At 34.7% G+C, this 16,433-nt stretch overlaps 1 protein-coding gene across 3 annotated transcripts in view; it reads right to left on the bottom strand.

Moving 5' to 3' along the window:
- The window catches only part of NBEA (neurobeachin), a 441,196-nt gene that overhangs the window by 308,014 nt on the left and 116,749 nt on the right, over positions 1-16,433 (bottom strand). For all 3 annotated transcript variants that reach the window (XM_088140729.1, XM_088140730.1, XM_088140731.1), the window contains exons 24-29: positions 12,629-12,782; positions 11,735-11,743; positions 9,452-9,632; positions 4,454-4,584; positions 2,525-2,632; positions 1,812-1,980 (exon numbers count right to left, since the gene is read on the bottom strand). In XM_088140729.1, coding sequence (XP_087996855.1) covers positions 1,812-1,980; positions 2,525-2,632; positions 4,454-4,584; positions 9,452-9,632; positions 11,735-11,743; positions 12,629-12,782 — 752 coding nt within the window. The remainder of the gene's footprint in view (positions 1-1,811; positions 1,981-2,524; positions 2,633-4,453; positions 4,585-9,451; positions 9,633-11,734; positions 11,744-12,628; positions 12,783-16,433) is intronic.

Raw genomic sequence — 16,433 nt, 5'->3', positions numbered from 1 at the left:
TTGAAAGATTCAGTAGCCTTAAACAAACAGCAAACAAAGGATCTGAAATGAAGTCACTGTGTTTAATTGCACTATTCTAGTTACTTTAAAAATGTCTTTAGGCACCAATCCTATTCCTATATACTTGGAAAGAAGACACATGAATAAGCATGCCTAGGATTATATTGTAAACAAAGATACAGCTGTTCTCATTACATACAATAGGTACTTCTAACAAACAAGTTAAACATTCCAGGAACTGGACTCTGACAAGATTTCTCTTTTTAAATTATGCTTAAATTTAAACAAATGGAACTTGATCCAAACTAATATTAGAATGCTCACTGTATTTCATGTCATAAGAATATTCTTATTCCTCCATTTGCAGAGAGTGAGAAAAAGATAGAGGGTCAGGGAGCTACTTACAAAAATATTAAAAGATGAAGAAAAAGAAAGATGAAGAGGAGGAGGAGGAGGAGGAGGATGAAGGGAAGGCAAAATACAAGGAAGGATCTGCCATTAATTTTGACTCTCTTTCCAGTATGTTTGCAATATAAACAAAATATGCCAATGAGGCAATCTTTAAAGAGTCTCATCCAAAGAACCTCTGCCTCTGAAGAAAGAGGTTTCATAGGTAAGAATTCACACGCACTTTAAGATATCGTCTTCCCAAAGGAATGTACATCAGAGAAAACAAAGTTTTATGACCTTGCAGTATGACCCAGGGCAAAGCTGGTTTTAATCCAGCTCTCTTGAAACAAACAGCACCTAAATCACTTCCATAAAAGCTGAATCAACAATCCTAGTGAATTAGAGGACTAAAAGCAAGTACAGTTTCTGAAAATACACTGTTACACTAGAATTCCCAAACAACTATTAACTTAACTAGCAAAGTTAGGACATGTAGTTAGACATATTTTCCAACAACGAAATTTCCACTAGCTTTTCAGGCCTCTAAAAAGTAAATTTAATCCAGTTTTTGTTAAGGAGAACAAATGCCTTCATGCCATGTATTGTATCTAAAATTCACCTAAATGTTTATAAAATCTTCAGTTCTGTCTAAATATAGTACTATTCCCCTTTTATGGATAATTAGATTTTATCTACGCAAAATATGTTTTTGTTTACTTTCATTGATTAGATGATAATTTTGAATGATTGCTCTACTGGCAATATGGACTGGTGGCAGTATTTGCCAAATGGCAAAACACCACCTTTCAGACAGTAGGAGTATTTCAAGATAGGTGCTTATAAGTAAAAATAAACCAGTATATTTTTATTTTATTAATATAAAATGTCTGTCTCTCTCTTCTAGTGCACATATATTATATTGCATCCATGGTTGTTACTGTTAATGTTCAAATGACACCATATCCCAAATAAGATTATTTGCTCTAGTTTGCCATGACAGGGGCTCTCCTTAGAGATGTTGATAAGTAAAAATTAAATCTGGGATTTTGTGCAGGCAAAATATAGATTCTATTATGGTGTAAAAATACCCAGCTGCTAAACTGTCATAAAGTAACGGAATCACATAACTTATGATCTGAATTCAAATCATATAATAAACATAAAAATTGATTTTTCATGAAAAAAAATGGGTAAGTAATTAGCTGGTGTCCTGCAATTAATTACATGCCTTAGAAGAAAGTGTCCTATCTGTTGCCAATAAAACTTTACTCAGAATTAGTCCTTAAGACCATCCTAACTACAATGGTAGAAAAAGCAGAAATATTTTCAAAAGTCAATAGGCATTCTTTATTCTTCAATTTCTACATTCAAATATCAAGTGTCCCAACAGTTCCTCAGCATTAACTGAAAAACAGCAGTACCTGTACTTGTTGGTGAATTTATTTCTTGCCTGATATTTCTACCTGCCTGGCTTCCAGACCTTGCAGTTTCTCGTTGTGGTTCAAGAATATCCCGATACTTGGAGACCATTAAAACAGAAATGAAGTAAACTACAGCCAAAGCTAAAAATTGTGCCTGTTTGCTATCATCCTGTTGGAGAAAAGAAAAACATACACACACACACAAAATAAAATACAATTAAAATACACGATAGAGTTATCATTTCTGTCTTAATGTTGTAGAGCAAATTACTAAAATTAAAAGGAAACAAACAAGCTATTATATGACAGTCATTTTAGACATTTCCTTGACTGGTACTTATGTGAACATTTCTTTCACCTTCCCAAAATGTAGACTGTGAGAGAGGGTATGACTGGGTCTACGTACTTTAATTATCATCTTATAGAAGGTTGAGACATGTACACATGAGAACTATCGCAATGTTGGGAAATAAAATCAAATACATCACTCTAATCATACCATGTATGTTAACTCAGAGATTCTCAAACCAGTTTGTGACTCCTCCCAGAGGAGAACTTAGAAGGAAGCCATAAAACTTTTTTACTAGTTAATCAGACTTGTGTAGACAAAACAGGAAAGTCATCAACACTCAGTTTGGACTTTGCTCCCCACTTTGCCTATGTACCCAGTGGGGCAATATTTTCTTTAAAAGCTGCAGCACAATAATACTTACCACATCACGAAATACAACCGCTCGCAGTCGATTAATATCAACATCTTGAAGAAGCCTATCTGGGTCTTTAATTGGGGATAGGTTACCGGGAACATTTTCCAATGGAGCCTAAAAATGCAATAGTTGCAGAGTTTCAGCAAATTGTAGAGTCAGCTTTTGAAGTTATCAACCAGTCAGGCAGTTTGTATTTTATTGGTTTCAAATACAGTATGTGAAGTTGGTTTCAGATTTAAAATTTGGCACCCCAATCTGGTTGTTACTAGAACAGTGCTAAAACCAATATTGTACAATCAGTTTATGTTTCAGTTGGCTTCTATATGACACAAATTTAAATTTTAATGTTGTCAATTAAAATTCTTTACATTGCATTTCTATACAACAAATTATAAACATATTTTAAAAAATGGACACAGGCAACTATCATCAAAAACTTTTAAAGTGCCTATCATATACAGTATGTCAGTTTCACATCTTAAAGATCAATATAAGCTCCTCTAACACAATGATTCATTTGTTTTATATAATAAGTTCTCTCCATATCTACTTAAATAAAATAAGTTTACTGGAGGCTTCATCAATGTAAATACTGATTATGAATACCAGAGATAACTATTTCATTGACTATGTTATTTTAAAAGAAAATTTCATATCCAATCCTTTTATCTTCTCTGATATTCTGTTAAAAAAAAAGTCTAAGAGGAAAAAAAAAGGGAAGTTCATATAATGTTGCATTTTAAATTATCCATATTATAGAACTAAAAGCACTGGCAAGACTCATGCCTTTGTAACTTATTGACTGGACTACTGTAATTTGCTCTACATGAGACAGCCTTTGAAGACCACCCAGAAATTTCAGCTGGTACAAACTATCATCACCCCATATCATCAACCAACAGCAATACTGTGGGAGTTATGCTGGTTGTCCATTTGTTTCTGGGTGCAATTTAGGGTGCCATTAATAACTTATAAAGTCTTACATGGCATGGGACCTGGGAATCTGGGAGACTGCTTGCCTGAGGCATGCCTAAAGAAAATCACCATTCCCCAGGAACTACAGCAGGACAGACTCAGAACCAAACGTTGTTTGCTAGAGTTCCCCTTCTGTTGAAACAACTTCCCCAGAAAAAAACACATATGGTTACTAGTAACATTCAGAAAGCTTGTGAAGACTTGAGGAACTGATGAAGAAGATATGTGGAATATATAAGACACCTTCTTTTTAGGCCTTATAAGGGACCAATTGTCTCAATCATTTCTGCCCACACAGTATGTTCCAGCAGAGGAGGAGCACTCCAGGTCCCCTCTATGAAATGTTGCATCTTGCAGGACCAAGGAAGCTGTTCCCACCTTCTGGAACAGCATCCCCTCAAGATAAGGACACTGCCCTCTCTCCTAGGTTTCCAGAAAGCTTTTAAAACCTGGCTTTGGTCCCAGGCCTGGCGTTGTATTATTGTATTTTGGGGGACTCTGCTTTCTGTCACTTTTAAGATCATTTTAGTCTGGACTGTCTGTGTGGTTTTATGTTTTATCTGTTTTTATAACTTTTTTTGGTTTTGTAAGCCACCCAGAGTCCATTGGAGTTGGGCGGCTATAACAAATTTGAATAAATAAATAAATAAAATATTGTACTGCTATAACTGATGTTGAATTGTTTGATATATACATTTTTTTCTCTTTTGTTTTGTCAGTATTACTCTTGGTAGCTTTGTAAGCTTCTTAGATTCACTTGTCTGAAGGGATGAAAAGCACTGGTAATAAATAAATGAAATGCAACCATTCCTAGTAAATCCAGATGCTGTCTCAAGACTGTGAAAGTTGTAAAGGTGCCTTTCTGGAAGCACAGAAGAAAATAATTTTGGTATTACCAAACTGTGAAGTTTCCCTATTCATTTTTAATGGACTGTTATATATTAAAAGAAAATATTTTACCTTGGTAGTAGTAGTTGCACTTATGCCCTGAAGAGTCTCTTGTGTTTTACTGCAAATTAGTGAAGATTTGTTTACTTTCTCTCTTTGCCTTTGTCGACATTCCAAACAGTTTCTCACAGCAACACAACAAACTAAATAATTGAAATATATATACACATATGTTATTACATATATTAATTGCAACTACTATTCAGTAATAAAGTCATTAAAATGCCAATGAAACAAATATATCAAAACGCAAGTTCTATCAAAATGAATTATTATAGTATGTCTTAATTTTATTTTAGAGTGTATTTATGAACAGATAAATTAAGGTTAGTATTAGGTGTGTCTCTTAATCGTATGTATTTATTCAAAAATTGTGATATTGCTAAACATTTATTTAGGAGCAATAGGACAAATTGTATAACTGAACACATTTAGGTATGTTCAATTTAAAATAGGAAGGGAGAAGAAATTTAGGACCAATATGTAAATTACTTGGTGAGGTCCAGGAATGTCATACAAAAGAGGATAAGCAGGCAAGGTGGTTCAAAACTAAGGTGGTTCAAAAATAACAGAAGAAAAACAAAAAGCAGAAAAAAGGGAATTTGGCACATAAGGAAATGCATGACACAAAGCCTATAAATGACAAATTAGTGACTACAGAGGGAATGTAACAATGACAGAGTGTATCTTTAACATACAAAAGGTGTAAGGCTCAATTTTTGGCAAATTAATAATTACACTTCTGTTAAGATTTTGAGACCAACTGATGATCAAAGTATACAATGCTGAACTCAGAAGTAGACAAACTTCTTGCAGCTGGAAGCTAAATATTTTGAAAACTATAATTATTTTGTCACCTGAGAGCCACAGTGAATGATGCTATAATATCTGAAAGCGGGGGGGGGGGAGGAGAGAAAGTTTAAGTTCTTTTTCTTCTTTTGGAAGAAAGAAGATGTTCTGTTTTATGTGTTAACCACATATAAGATGTAATAGATGCCTAATGCATCTGTTTATTTTATTTCTACTGAGAAGTGGAAAATGTTCCGCTGTTATTTAGCATTTTTCAACCAAATTAGGGAGTACAATCCTGAAAGATGGCAAGAAGTACAAAAAGAAACTGGAACTAGAACTATCTGTAGGGGTCAAAAAAGTCGAGTTGGGAGCCACCCACTTGATTGATCAGCCTCATGATACAGAAAAAAAAAATGGGGAAGACTAGAGCACTGCCTGTCTTTCATCTAACTATCAGGCAATCTCATGTAAATAAGGTTCCAGTAGTAATGTATGGCTGTGAGAGCTGGACCATAAAAAAGGCCGAGCGCCGAAGAATTGATGCCTTTGAACTGTGGTGCTGGAGAAGACTCTTGAGAGTCCCCTGGACTGCTAGGAGGTCAGACCAGTCAATCTTAAAGGAAATCAACCCTGATTGCTCATTGGAAGGATTGATAATGAAGCTCAAGCTCAGATATTTTGGCCACCTAATGCGAAGAGAGATCTCTTTGGAGAAGACCCTGATGCTGGGAAAGATTGAAGGCAAAAGGAGAAGAGGACGGCAGAGGATGAGATGGTTAGATAGCATCACTGAAGCAATGAGCATGAAACTGAGCAAACTCAGGGAGGCAGTGAAGGACAGGAAGGCCTGGCGCAATATGGTTCATGGGGTCACAAAGAGTCGGACACGGCTTAACGACTGAACAACAACATGTAAATAAGGTAATTATTGAAACAAGAAGACAAAATGAATTCCAAAATCCTTAAAGGCAATATATTTATTAGGACACCAAATAAAGTTTTAAGCTTTTGAATGTTCAGAAACAAACTTGCTTTATTCTGGTTTCTGAATCATATTTCACCAAAAATATATAAATAAGGCCCAGTAACTGCTAGAAAAATAAACAATTGTCTCATGGATGCTTTGCTAGAGTCATATCAGTTTAACATCAGAGGTTAAACTGATTTGGAAGAAGCTCTTTAATTCCTGTTAGCACTTCAAATATGATGTTCTGTTCTAGCAGTTAAATTTGTTAGTCGTATATCTATTCTTAAGGAACTTTTGTGAACTGAAGAACAATAAGTATATATTTTTTCTCTGCAGTTTATTTTTATCTCTGTGCATTAAAATGAAATAATAAGGGCATAAGTCTAAGAAATTTTGTGGGAGTTTACCAAATTGCCTTTTAAATAAATCATATTTGTTTGAAGGAAAAAAATTATATCTCCAAAAATCATAATATCTCCCTCTATAATATCAAGATGTCGAGAAAAATGTTTCACAGAGCTTTATTTCATTGTCATTTGAGTCATAAATTGAGCCAACTATTATTTCCCCAAATTCAGTTTGAAAATCTAACATTTCAAATGACCCATCTTAATCTTGGATTTGCTTTTCCAAATTCCATAGTACATTTTTTCATGTTTATAGCCACTCCATTTTTTTTCCATCTGCCTCAGGCCACAAAATATCTACATTCCAACAAGTTTATATTACCTTTTTAAATACATGGCTCTTGAAGACATATTATATGTGCATTTTCTTTTTTGGGATGATTTTTTTAATTTGAAATGGGCAATTAATCCCATTAATAATAGTTGAGGAATATTTTAATTTGATCCATTATGTCAATTATCAAGATAATTTATGAAGAAATAGAAACCTTTGGGTCCAATTTTTGGACTTCTGTCCCTTCTCAGTCTTCATTCCCTTGTTCTTTCACAGGCAATGAGCATTCTATTGGCATCATCAGTGGAATATACAAAATCTTTATCCTCTGGATGGAGTGTAATAGTTCTCCTGTATCTGACTTTTTTTTTAAACAACAGTTGTCAGAAATTTCAGGTTTGTCCTCTAAGAATGTATGAATATGCATCTGATAGAATCTCAATTACTGTGTCCCCAAATTTTAAGGGAGTATTACTTCTTTTTAATTCTAGTACTAGAATTAAAATTCCAGCACTAGAATTAAAATTCCAGTAAAAATATAGCATATGTAAAATTAATACATATAGCACAGGGCAATTTTCTTTTTTGTGCTGTCCCAGAATATCTTGAATTTCCAAAGTTTCTTCTACATCCAAGTCAAGGTAAGTTTTGAATACGTTTTTCATTTCTCTTTCTAAATCTTATTTCCTCAAATCCTCAGATATATTTCTAAACTTCAGGTTATTTTAATGTAATTCTGTTTCAGATATCCAGGAAAGTAGTTTAACTTCCAACTTGTTTAGTTGTCTTTTGGGATGATTGAACTGAAGGTAACTCCTGGTGTTTTGTCTGCAATTTTTTTCCCCCTGGTGTCCTAATTTGGTCATTAATTTGTCATGTTTATCATTAAAGTAAGCCTTAGAAGAATCTAATTTTACTTACAAATTCAATTCTAGATGGTAGCTCATTAAGAGACACAGAATTTCTTTAAAGGAGGTATCATCCAAATTAGAATTTTATGCAGGCAGTGAACAATGCGACCCAGCCAAGTAGAACTTTCAAGTTTTAATTTAAATTCACTTAATAATCCTTCTTTTTCATTATATCTCCTTTTCATTCTTTTCTTTAATTTTGGGATTTAGGAGCATATGCTTTTGTGATCCAAGACAGCCTAATTAATTTTTCCAACTGCTTATTATTTCCTTTTGAATGGTCAATAGTTTAGTCGTTTTATAATAGTTTTATAACTACATATTGGTTTATAAGAGGGATAAGAACAATCATAAATGATGATGATGATGATGATGATGATGATTGCCACTTTGTTTCCCTTACCTGAATTTATTTTCCTGCAACCAGCTTTGTTTAGTCTACACATTATTTGGTGCTTTTATGCTTTCTTCTTTCTATGAACTTCATGAGATATTTAGAACCACAAGAGGGAGCTCTGACATAAGGAATGTCTACTTGAGCTTTTAATTTTGAAACAAAACTTAAACTAAGACATTTGGAATGCTTGGACTTCTAGCATAAAGAATGACAGCATTGAAAGTTTATTTTAAGATTTTAATATGTATAAATAGGGTACAGACTTTCCGTCCACCCTTCCCAGCATTAGTGTTCTCCAGAGAGCTAGGTCTTCACATAATGTGTCCAAAGCCAGATAATTTGAGCCTGGTCATTTTTGCCTTGAGTGAAAACTCTGGGTTGATTTGTTGATCCGTTTGTTTTCTTGGCTGTCCACAGTATTTTTAAGAGTCTTCTCCAACACCAAAGTTCAAAAGCATCAATGCTCTTTCTATCCTGCTTCTTCAAAGCCCAACCTTTATTTCCATAATACCACCTAAATTATTTAAGACAATCAACAGGAGTTGGAAGATCAGCCAAATTTCCTCTATTTTTCCTCCCTAGTTTTGAACCAACTTGCCTGATGATGAATTCTTAGGTGCTTGACAGTTTGCAACAATTTTGTAGAACTTCAGGTAATAAAGATATTGCCTCTTCAGATTTTATATGTTTTTCTTTATGGCTAACACAACTACAATAGCTTGTATACTCCAGCACTAGGGAAAATGGTAATGTAGATATAATACTTTACAGCAGTTCATGTTGTCAGTTGCTTGCTTAAAATATATATTTGAAATGTGTTTCTCCTACAGCTGTGTTATAATTATCAGAAGAAAAATAAATGATGGTATAAAACAGGATGTACAGATACTGACAACTGATTTCTAGATTTGGGGAATCTCTAATTGGTAGAAAAAAATATTTCTCCTAAAGGTGAAGAAAAGCAGAAATATCCTCAAAAGAAGCAAAACCATTAACACACTTCATGATTGAATGATAAATTTTATTTTTCATTAAAAATTTGTCTCTGTTAGAATTCAAATATTAAATCAAAAGTTTCTTATATCCAAAGGTTAAAAAAAAAAGTTAACATCCCATTAATGTCCCATAAAATATTCCTTCTGAGTCAAAATCAAGTGAGCTTCCACATATGGCTTTTTTTTTTTCTTTCCCCACACTAAAACCAAATTTAATTGGTCTATATGTAATTACTTAATGCACTGAGCTCTTCTGCGGAAACTTACCAAGCCTTAGGCACTGTCGCATTAAGCCTCCAGAAGACATGTTTTTTTCGGCTTCAATTTCACTAAAATTTAGTGAACTGGCAAATACTAGTACGTCAACCATAGCCATCAGCCGGCTGAGGAACGTTACTGCTGTCTCTGCGGACATACCCTGAGTTACTTCTATATTCTCCAATTCCGTCTTGAAAAGAAAGTCATAACATTAGACTCCTAATGTAGCACACATGTGAATGCATTAAATGCACATTTATTTCATTTCGTCTTTGCATGTTGACTATGGGGAAACACAGAATAAATAGGATAGCAACAAATATGAAAATTTTACATGCATGCATATTATATAATATGAAACCCCTAGAACAAAAACTATTTTTATGAACCAACTTCAATAAAGTGGGCATATAAGTTAAGGCAGAATGGATTCTCATTTTCTCTGTTAAAGGAATACAAGAGAATAAGAAATTGCATAAATCAGCTATACCTTTCTCCTCACTGGGAAATTAAGAGTAAAATACCATAAACATGGCATGTTATGTAGAACTAAGACTTTGACCAGAATGTATTACTTATGTCTTGTAATAATATAATTAAACAGATTTTAAAAATATTTTTAAAAATCCATTCTTTTCCGTGTTTCAGAAGCTACAGTATCACTTTTAAAAGAAACAATTTTGCAATAACTTCTGCAAAAATATTCTATTAGTAATTTGGGTATAAAACTATTGTACACAGACATACTATGTATTGTCTGTTTGTGTGTGTGTGTGTGTATGTGTGTGTATGTGAGAGAGAGAGAGAGAGACTGACTTGCGCATATTATACATATGAAATCTCAGAATCACACCTTTCTTCTAATTTATTCAAACCCATTAGGTTTTATATTTATATTTTAGTCTTCACTAAATAAAACCAAAATAGAAAAATCTATTTTCATTGGGAAACATTCTGCAAACACTGAAATAGGGCTCTATGCTCATTAAAATATAGGAAAAAATGGTGCATGGTTCTGTAGAAAGCTATCATTACTCTCCAGTTAAACAATTTATTCACCAATCAGACAGGTTTTTTCATGCTAACTAAACAACTATTTTAGCAACAAGACCATAGAACATTCTGTTGTAATGTTCAGTATAAAAACAGAGTTTTGTAGAGAACATCTTCAATGCACTCCAGATAACAGAAAAATCAACAAAGTGCCTTACCGGTAACTTACGAACATATTAAAGACTGCAAGATTTATTATGTTAAAAGCTTTTGTTGGCTACAGAAACTTCATTAAGTGAAATCCATGAAAGCTAATGCCATAATAAACCTCTTTGTTGTAAAGTATCATAAGATTATTTGCTCTTTTGCTGCTAACCCTCTGAAGTTAAAGATGCAGATACTGTTTATTCATATTAGAAAATGTTATTCAGGATGCACATTTGAATGTATTATTGTGTTCTGCAACACAGTGTTGCAATTCCATTTCCTATTTCCAGACATTTCATTCACCCCCCCCCCTTCCCCATCCACCTCCAGTAATTAGTCAGCATCAGTGTTCCTTCATGCTCAGGGTCCACAGGATAGTTATGGGGGGGGGGGGAGCTCCCAAAGTTGTTTGAGCTTCTACAGGCTTTTAGAGTTCTCTAAATTTTGGTTTCATAAAAATGAGTATTTTATAAATTATAACAGCATGTGTTCATCTACAGCTGGAGTTACAGCAATGGAAACATGCTATTTCCATTCAAGATATATTCTGGGCCCCCAAATGATGTGTGCTTTTGAAAGAGAAAAAATATTTAGCCTTTTCTAACATTAGTATTGAATATATTTATAAACTCTGGAAAGATTAAGAAACAAAATCAGCGCTTTCTTGAGTTTTCTTCTTAAATACTGCTCCAATTCATTTTTTTCCTTTAAAGTGACACATTTATTGAGCCAAGACCCCTAGTTCAGAAATTGCTGTCCATGTGGTAAGGCAGAGAACAGTTGTATCACCATGTTCAAATGTCCTATGGGACCTCACAGGACCCAAAAAAGATGCAAGAAGCAGCAAAAAGGAAATGCAAAATCAAAGTCTGTTCTCTCATGTCATGGTATATTTAAATAAAAATATTGGAAGTGATGTCCTTTGAATGTGGCTTTTACTCTTATTTAGTTAGATTATACAATCAAAACCAGTTCATAATGTATTTACTTTTTTATGGAAAGAGGCTGAATAATTTAAAAATACACACAGAAAAAAAAAAATAAACCTAATTCTAAAAGCTAAAAACTGAAACTTGTAACAGTAATACTAACCTTAGAACCCTGGACATGCAATAGACAAAGCAGACAACAGATCACAACAAAAAGAAAAAGAAATGTTACAGTCAAATGAAAATACAATGCAAAACAGAAAGTAATATTTTTAAATCATGTATTAATTCACAATTTGAATAATTTACTTTAAAAAGTGAACTTTTGAAAACTTGTTTTCTAAATTTTAACTTCAATTGTATGGCATCGCTGTAATCCAAATTGATAAAGAATTAGTATAGCATTAATAAAGTACTCATTAGATACATAAAAGATTGTAAGGCTATTAATTTCACTGCGGATACCTAAACAATTACAATTTTAAATGATGTTAATAACATTCTTTCATTTTACTCTCCTTTCAAAATTTAAAGAGAAGACACTGCAATTGTATCTTATTTCATGTTAAACAAACTCCTTTCTGCATGTTCAGTTGAATATGCTATTTTATGACTGACTTTTAAATATCCAATAGCTGTTATGTCAAGTCTGCATTTAAAACTGTGCTAGATGAGAATAGGAATGTGTAAACCATTACGATATAGAAATGGAGCAATATAATTTGGGAGGCTGTTTGGCCACTGATTTTCTCAGTATACCTAGCTGAAACACCCATATAGTTGTAATGTTTATATATATATATATATATATATATATATATATATATATATATATATATATATATATATATAAATAATAATTTATATATATATATATATAAAATAAGTTTTGTATACAAATTTGCTAAATTGCATGAAACTTACATCCTAGAGATTAAAAAACTTAAAAATGTGACTATTTTCTTCTTATACAGAAAACCATGCCCAAAACAGAATGTTACTAATACACTGAAATGCAATTCACAGCATATCCATTAGATGGAAATATTGTACTTACAGTTGGGGATGTTGCTGCAGACAACAGTGGCAGAATTCCTCCGCAAGCAATAATAATATTGTCTACCATTTGAGAAATGAGGTGGATTGTATTATGTACAAAAATAATATTTTCATTGCTATTTACAAAGTCCATGACTGACTTTGTAGAATGACTATAAAAAGAAAAGAAAAAAGTCGGTAAGTAAAACTATAACGTCAATTGCTACTGCAAAGATCAAAACCAACTGAAAATTAGTTAACAGGAATAAATCAAATTGGAAACTATTGAAAAACAATAAGCAACACACACACCCATATATAAAATTTATCTCCCTTGTGATATCAAGTTATAAGCATATATTGGCCTAACAAGTCTCACAAATTGACCAAAGACCATTTGAGAGAGGAAACTGAGATATGAACTGCTGTTATCCAATCTGGATGATGGACTGCTGCTACGACATGGACTGCACCTCACGTGATTGGTAAAAATTATGTTTGGCCAAAGCATGCCAAACTTGATCAAGAGGGCTTTAAACTTAATGCTGTGGGGGCTGGAGACAAAACCCCTGAAGTTATGACCTTAGATAAAATCCTGCACACTGTAGAAGAATGTGGGAATGTTGCTGTAAAGGAGCCTATGAAAAAGATTCTATGAGAAATCAGAAAGAGAACCAGGCTAGTACAGTTCAAAGCTGTCAGCCCTTCAAGGTAGGCTACAACAAGAAACTGATACTGCAAGAAGTACTGGAACTCTATCGTTGTTGGGTATAATAACAACATCTTAAGAGCCTGCAGTTCTCATCTGCATCCACTTATACCTTGCAGAATCAACGTAGGTTTATTTTGAGTCTCTTTCTCACACTCCCACTTTCCCAGGGATGAACTGTCTTAATAAAAGACATTCTTTAACAGTACTGCTAACATTTCTTGCATTCCTTTGCCAAAGTTATCTCTGCAATCCTCTACAAAAGATAGTGGCTATACAATATATCAGAGTATGGGAAATAAACAAAATGGGCTTGAACTCATACTACAAAAAGTCAAATATGATTTAATAGGTATAGTAGATATTGGTACAACTCCTCCTCCTCCCCCACCCATTTTGGGAATGTAACATCTGAAAGGTACATCTGTTCAAAGGAAGCAATCAAAAGGGAAGAGGAGTAATTCTATATGTTAAAGATACCTGCACCTGCTCAGAAATCCAGGTGAATGAGCTTGGCAACATCACAGAGAACATCTGGTTAAAAATAAATGGAGGAGCAAACAAAAGCAATGGTGTTACACCCAACCAAGGAGAGGGTGTCAATGATGCTCCTAAAAAGCAAACTGAAAATGTTCCAACCCTTGAAAGGGTAGAGGAAGGCATCAGAGGATCAATTATCCTTGACTTGATGCCAATCAAGAGGGAAGACTTTGCTGTGGAAGGGAAGTAGCAAAACCTTTAGAACAAAAGTGACCATATAAATACACAGGGACCAGGCAGGTCTGGGGCAGGCTGGCGCAAACCGCTTCCTGCAGGAAAGGCATGACAGCCACTGGTGGGCTGAAACTGCTGAAGCAGGGCAGGCCCACCAGGAGCCTGGCAGCCAGGGAAGCGAACCCAGTGGAGGGAAGGTAAAGCAAAGACAATGAAGGTCAGCTGGGGGAGGCAGTGAAGGGGGGATGGTGGCATCAGAATACAGCAGCCTCTTCATCTAGGCCATGCTGTTCAGGGCAGCCAAAAGAGCAGAGATGGAAAGGAGATAAGCGGGTGCGGAGAGTTGAAGCAGAGGCAATTTGTGCAGGGCAGGAAAACATGACCATGGAACACTGTGACGGTCATAAATGCAGGTCATTCACCAAGCGCCTGAATTTTGATCACATGACTACGGAGATGCTGAGATGGCCGCAAATTCAAGGACCTGTTGTAAGTCCATTTTTTCAGCACCGTCATAACTTTGAACAGTCACTGGATGAATGGACATAACCTGAGGACTACCTGTATAAGCAAATTCTGCAAGAGGCAACAGTTCAACCCACTTGTCCTGCTGATAAAAGGCCTAACACTTCAAGCATTGTTTTAGTAATTGATTCATCTTCTCTGATGACCCATTAGAGGCCAGATGATGAAAACACAACAGTGAATCTGAATGGAAGAGGGCCTTCCAAAACCTGGATGTAAATTGAGAGCCATGCTATGGAATCACATGATTGACTAAGCCCATATATCTAAAAAGTGGTCTAGAAATAATTGTGTAGTTTCATAAACCCACAGGAGGCCCTTGTAAGGAATGAAATGAACCATTTTGGTAAACAAGTCCACTATCACAAATGATTATGTAACCCTTTACAGGTGGAATATCAGTAATAAAATCCATAGATACCTGTCCTAGGGCCCAAGAGAGGAGGGAAATGGCTGAAGGAAACCTGCCAGTTTAGCAAGTACAGCATTGGCCCACTGAGAGATATCAGGAGGAGGCATAGTCTTTGATATCTGCTCTTACCTTAAGTCACCAAAACTCTCTGAACACCCAATGCAGAGTTTTAAACCCTCATGTTCTTCAGTTGTATTATCATAGCAGAGTTGTATAAATGGCCATTGTGAAGGAACTATCTGTTAGTCACTGAGAAAGGGAAGAATTAATCTATGGTTCATCCAAGCAAGCCCTGACACGTGGATCCTGTAGTTGTTGCAATCTAATCCAATCATCAGATCTACTTTCTGCCCCCAAACTTTCTGGAAGGCCTATACGCAGGAGAGGGGCAATGTTTCTTGGATGCAGAATCATGGTAGAGAGGAATGGGCGTGGAAAATCATATTCATTGCTTATGTGTGCATTTGGTAGCTTGTTCTGTGAGCCAGTAATATAAATGATATAAAAATTGAAATGGAAGAAAAAGTGCACCATCTGATCTGATGTGGCATAGGGCTTTCTGCACGTGCTCCAAATTTTTATGACCTATGCATACCTGTACTGGATATTCTATCCAAGAAATACCTCCAATGTTGGAATACTGCTTTTATAACAAGCAACTCTACTGAAAGTGTCATAATTTCTTCAAATGGAAGAAGCAGTCTGGAATAAAATGCATAAGGCAAGAGATCTCCCTTTCCTTTGATTAAAGTTGGAGAACAGCTCCCAAGGGCAAGTCCAAGGCATCAGTTTGCACAATAAAGGGCTGGGAAGAGGATTTTCAACTTTTAAAAAGCTGCATGCTCTTAAACAGACCATCTGAATTTCTTTTCTTTAGAAGTTAAGAACATGGTCTTAGGTATTCAGTTCTACAGAAATTATCAAAGCCCAGAAAACACTGGACATCATTCACATTTCTAGGTGTCTGCTACAAAAGCACATATTGTACTTTTGTAGGATCCATTTGTATCCTGATTGTAGAGATCCAATAACCCAAAGAATCCAACTGTGAAGATCAAATCCACATTTTTCCAATTTAGCAAAAAGTATGTGTAGAATTGCTCTAAAACATTTCTGATATGGGTCTTGTACAAAGTGGGTCTTCTGAAAAAAAGTCAGTATATCATCTAAGATATAACTACATATTTGTCCAAAACATCAAAAAATATTCACAAATCTAAAGAAGATTGATGAACAATTAATCAGTCCAAATGGCATTACTGTTTATTCAAATTTGCTATACTCATATAAAAAGCTATTAAATATTCATGGCCCTTTTTCATTCTGATCAAATTGTAGCACCTCTCAAATCCAATTTAGTAAAAATGCATGCCTTCTTAAGGTAGTCTAGCCGTTCTGAAGAGGTAGTGTGATCTATAATAGTATAGGTTCAGAAGAGTGACAAGGAAAAGGGTGGGATACCTG

The sequence above is a fragment of the Python bivittatus genome, unplaced genomic scaffold (genome assembly GCF_059951505.1).
Source record: "Python bivittatus isolate LINGU-HERP-01145 unplaced genomic scaffold, Pbiv_v1 ctg000340_np1212, whole genome shotgun sequence".
NCBI lineage: Eukaryota > Metazoa > Chordata > Lepidosauria > Squamata > Pythonidae > Python > Python bivittatus.
The sequence above is the reverse complement of the archived record's forward strand: the minus strand, read 5'-3'. Positions and strand labels throughout refer to the sequence as shown.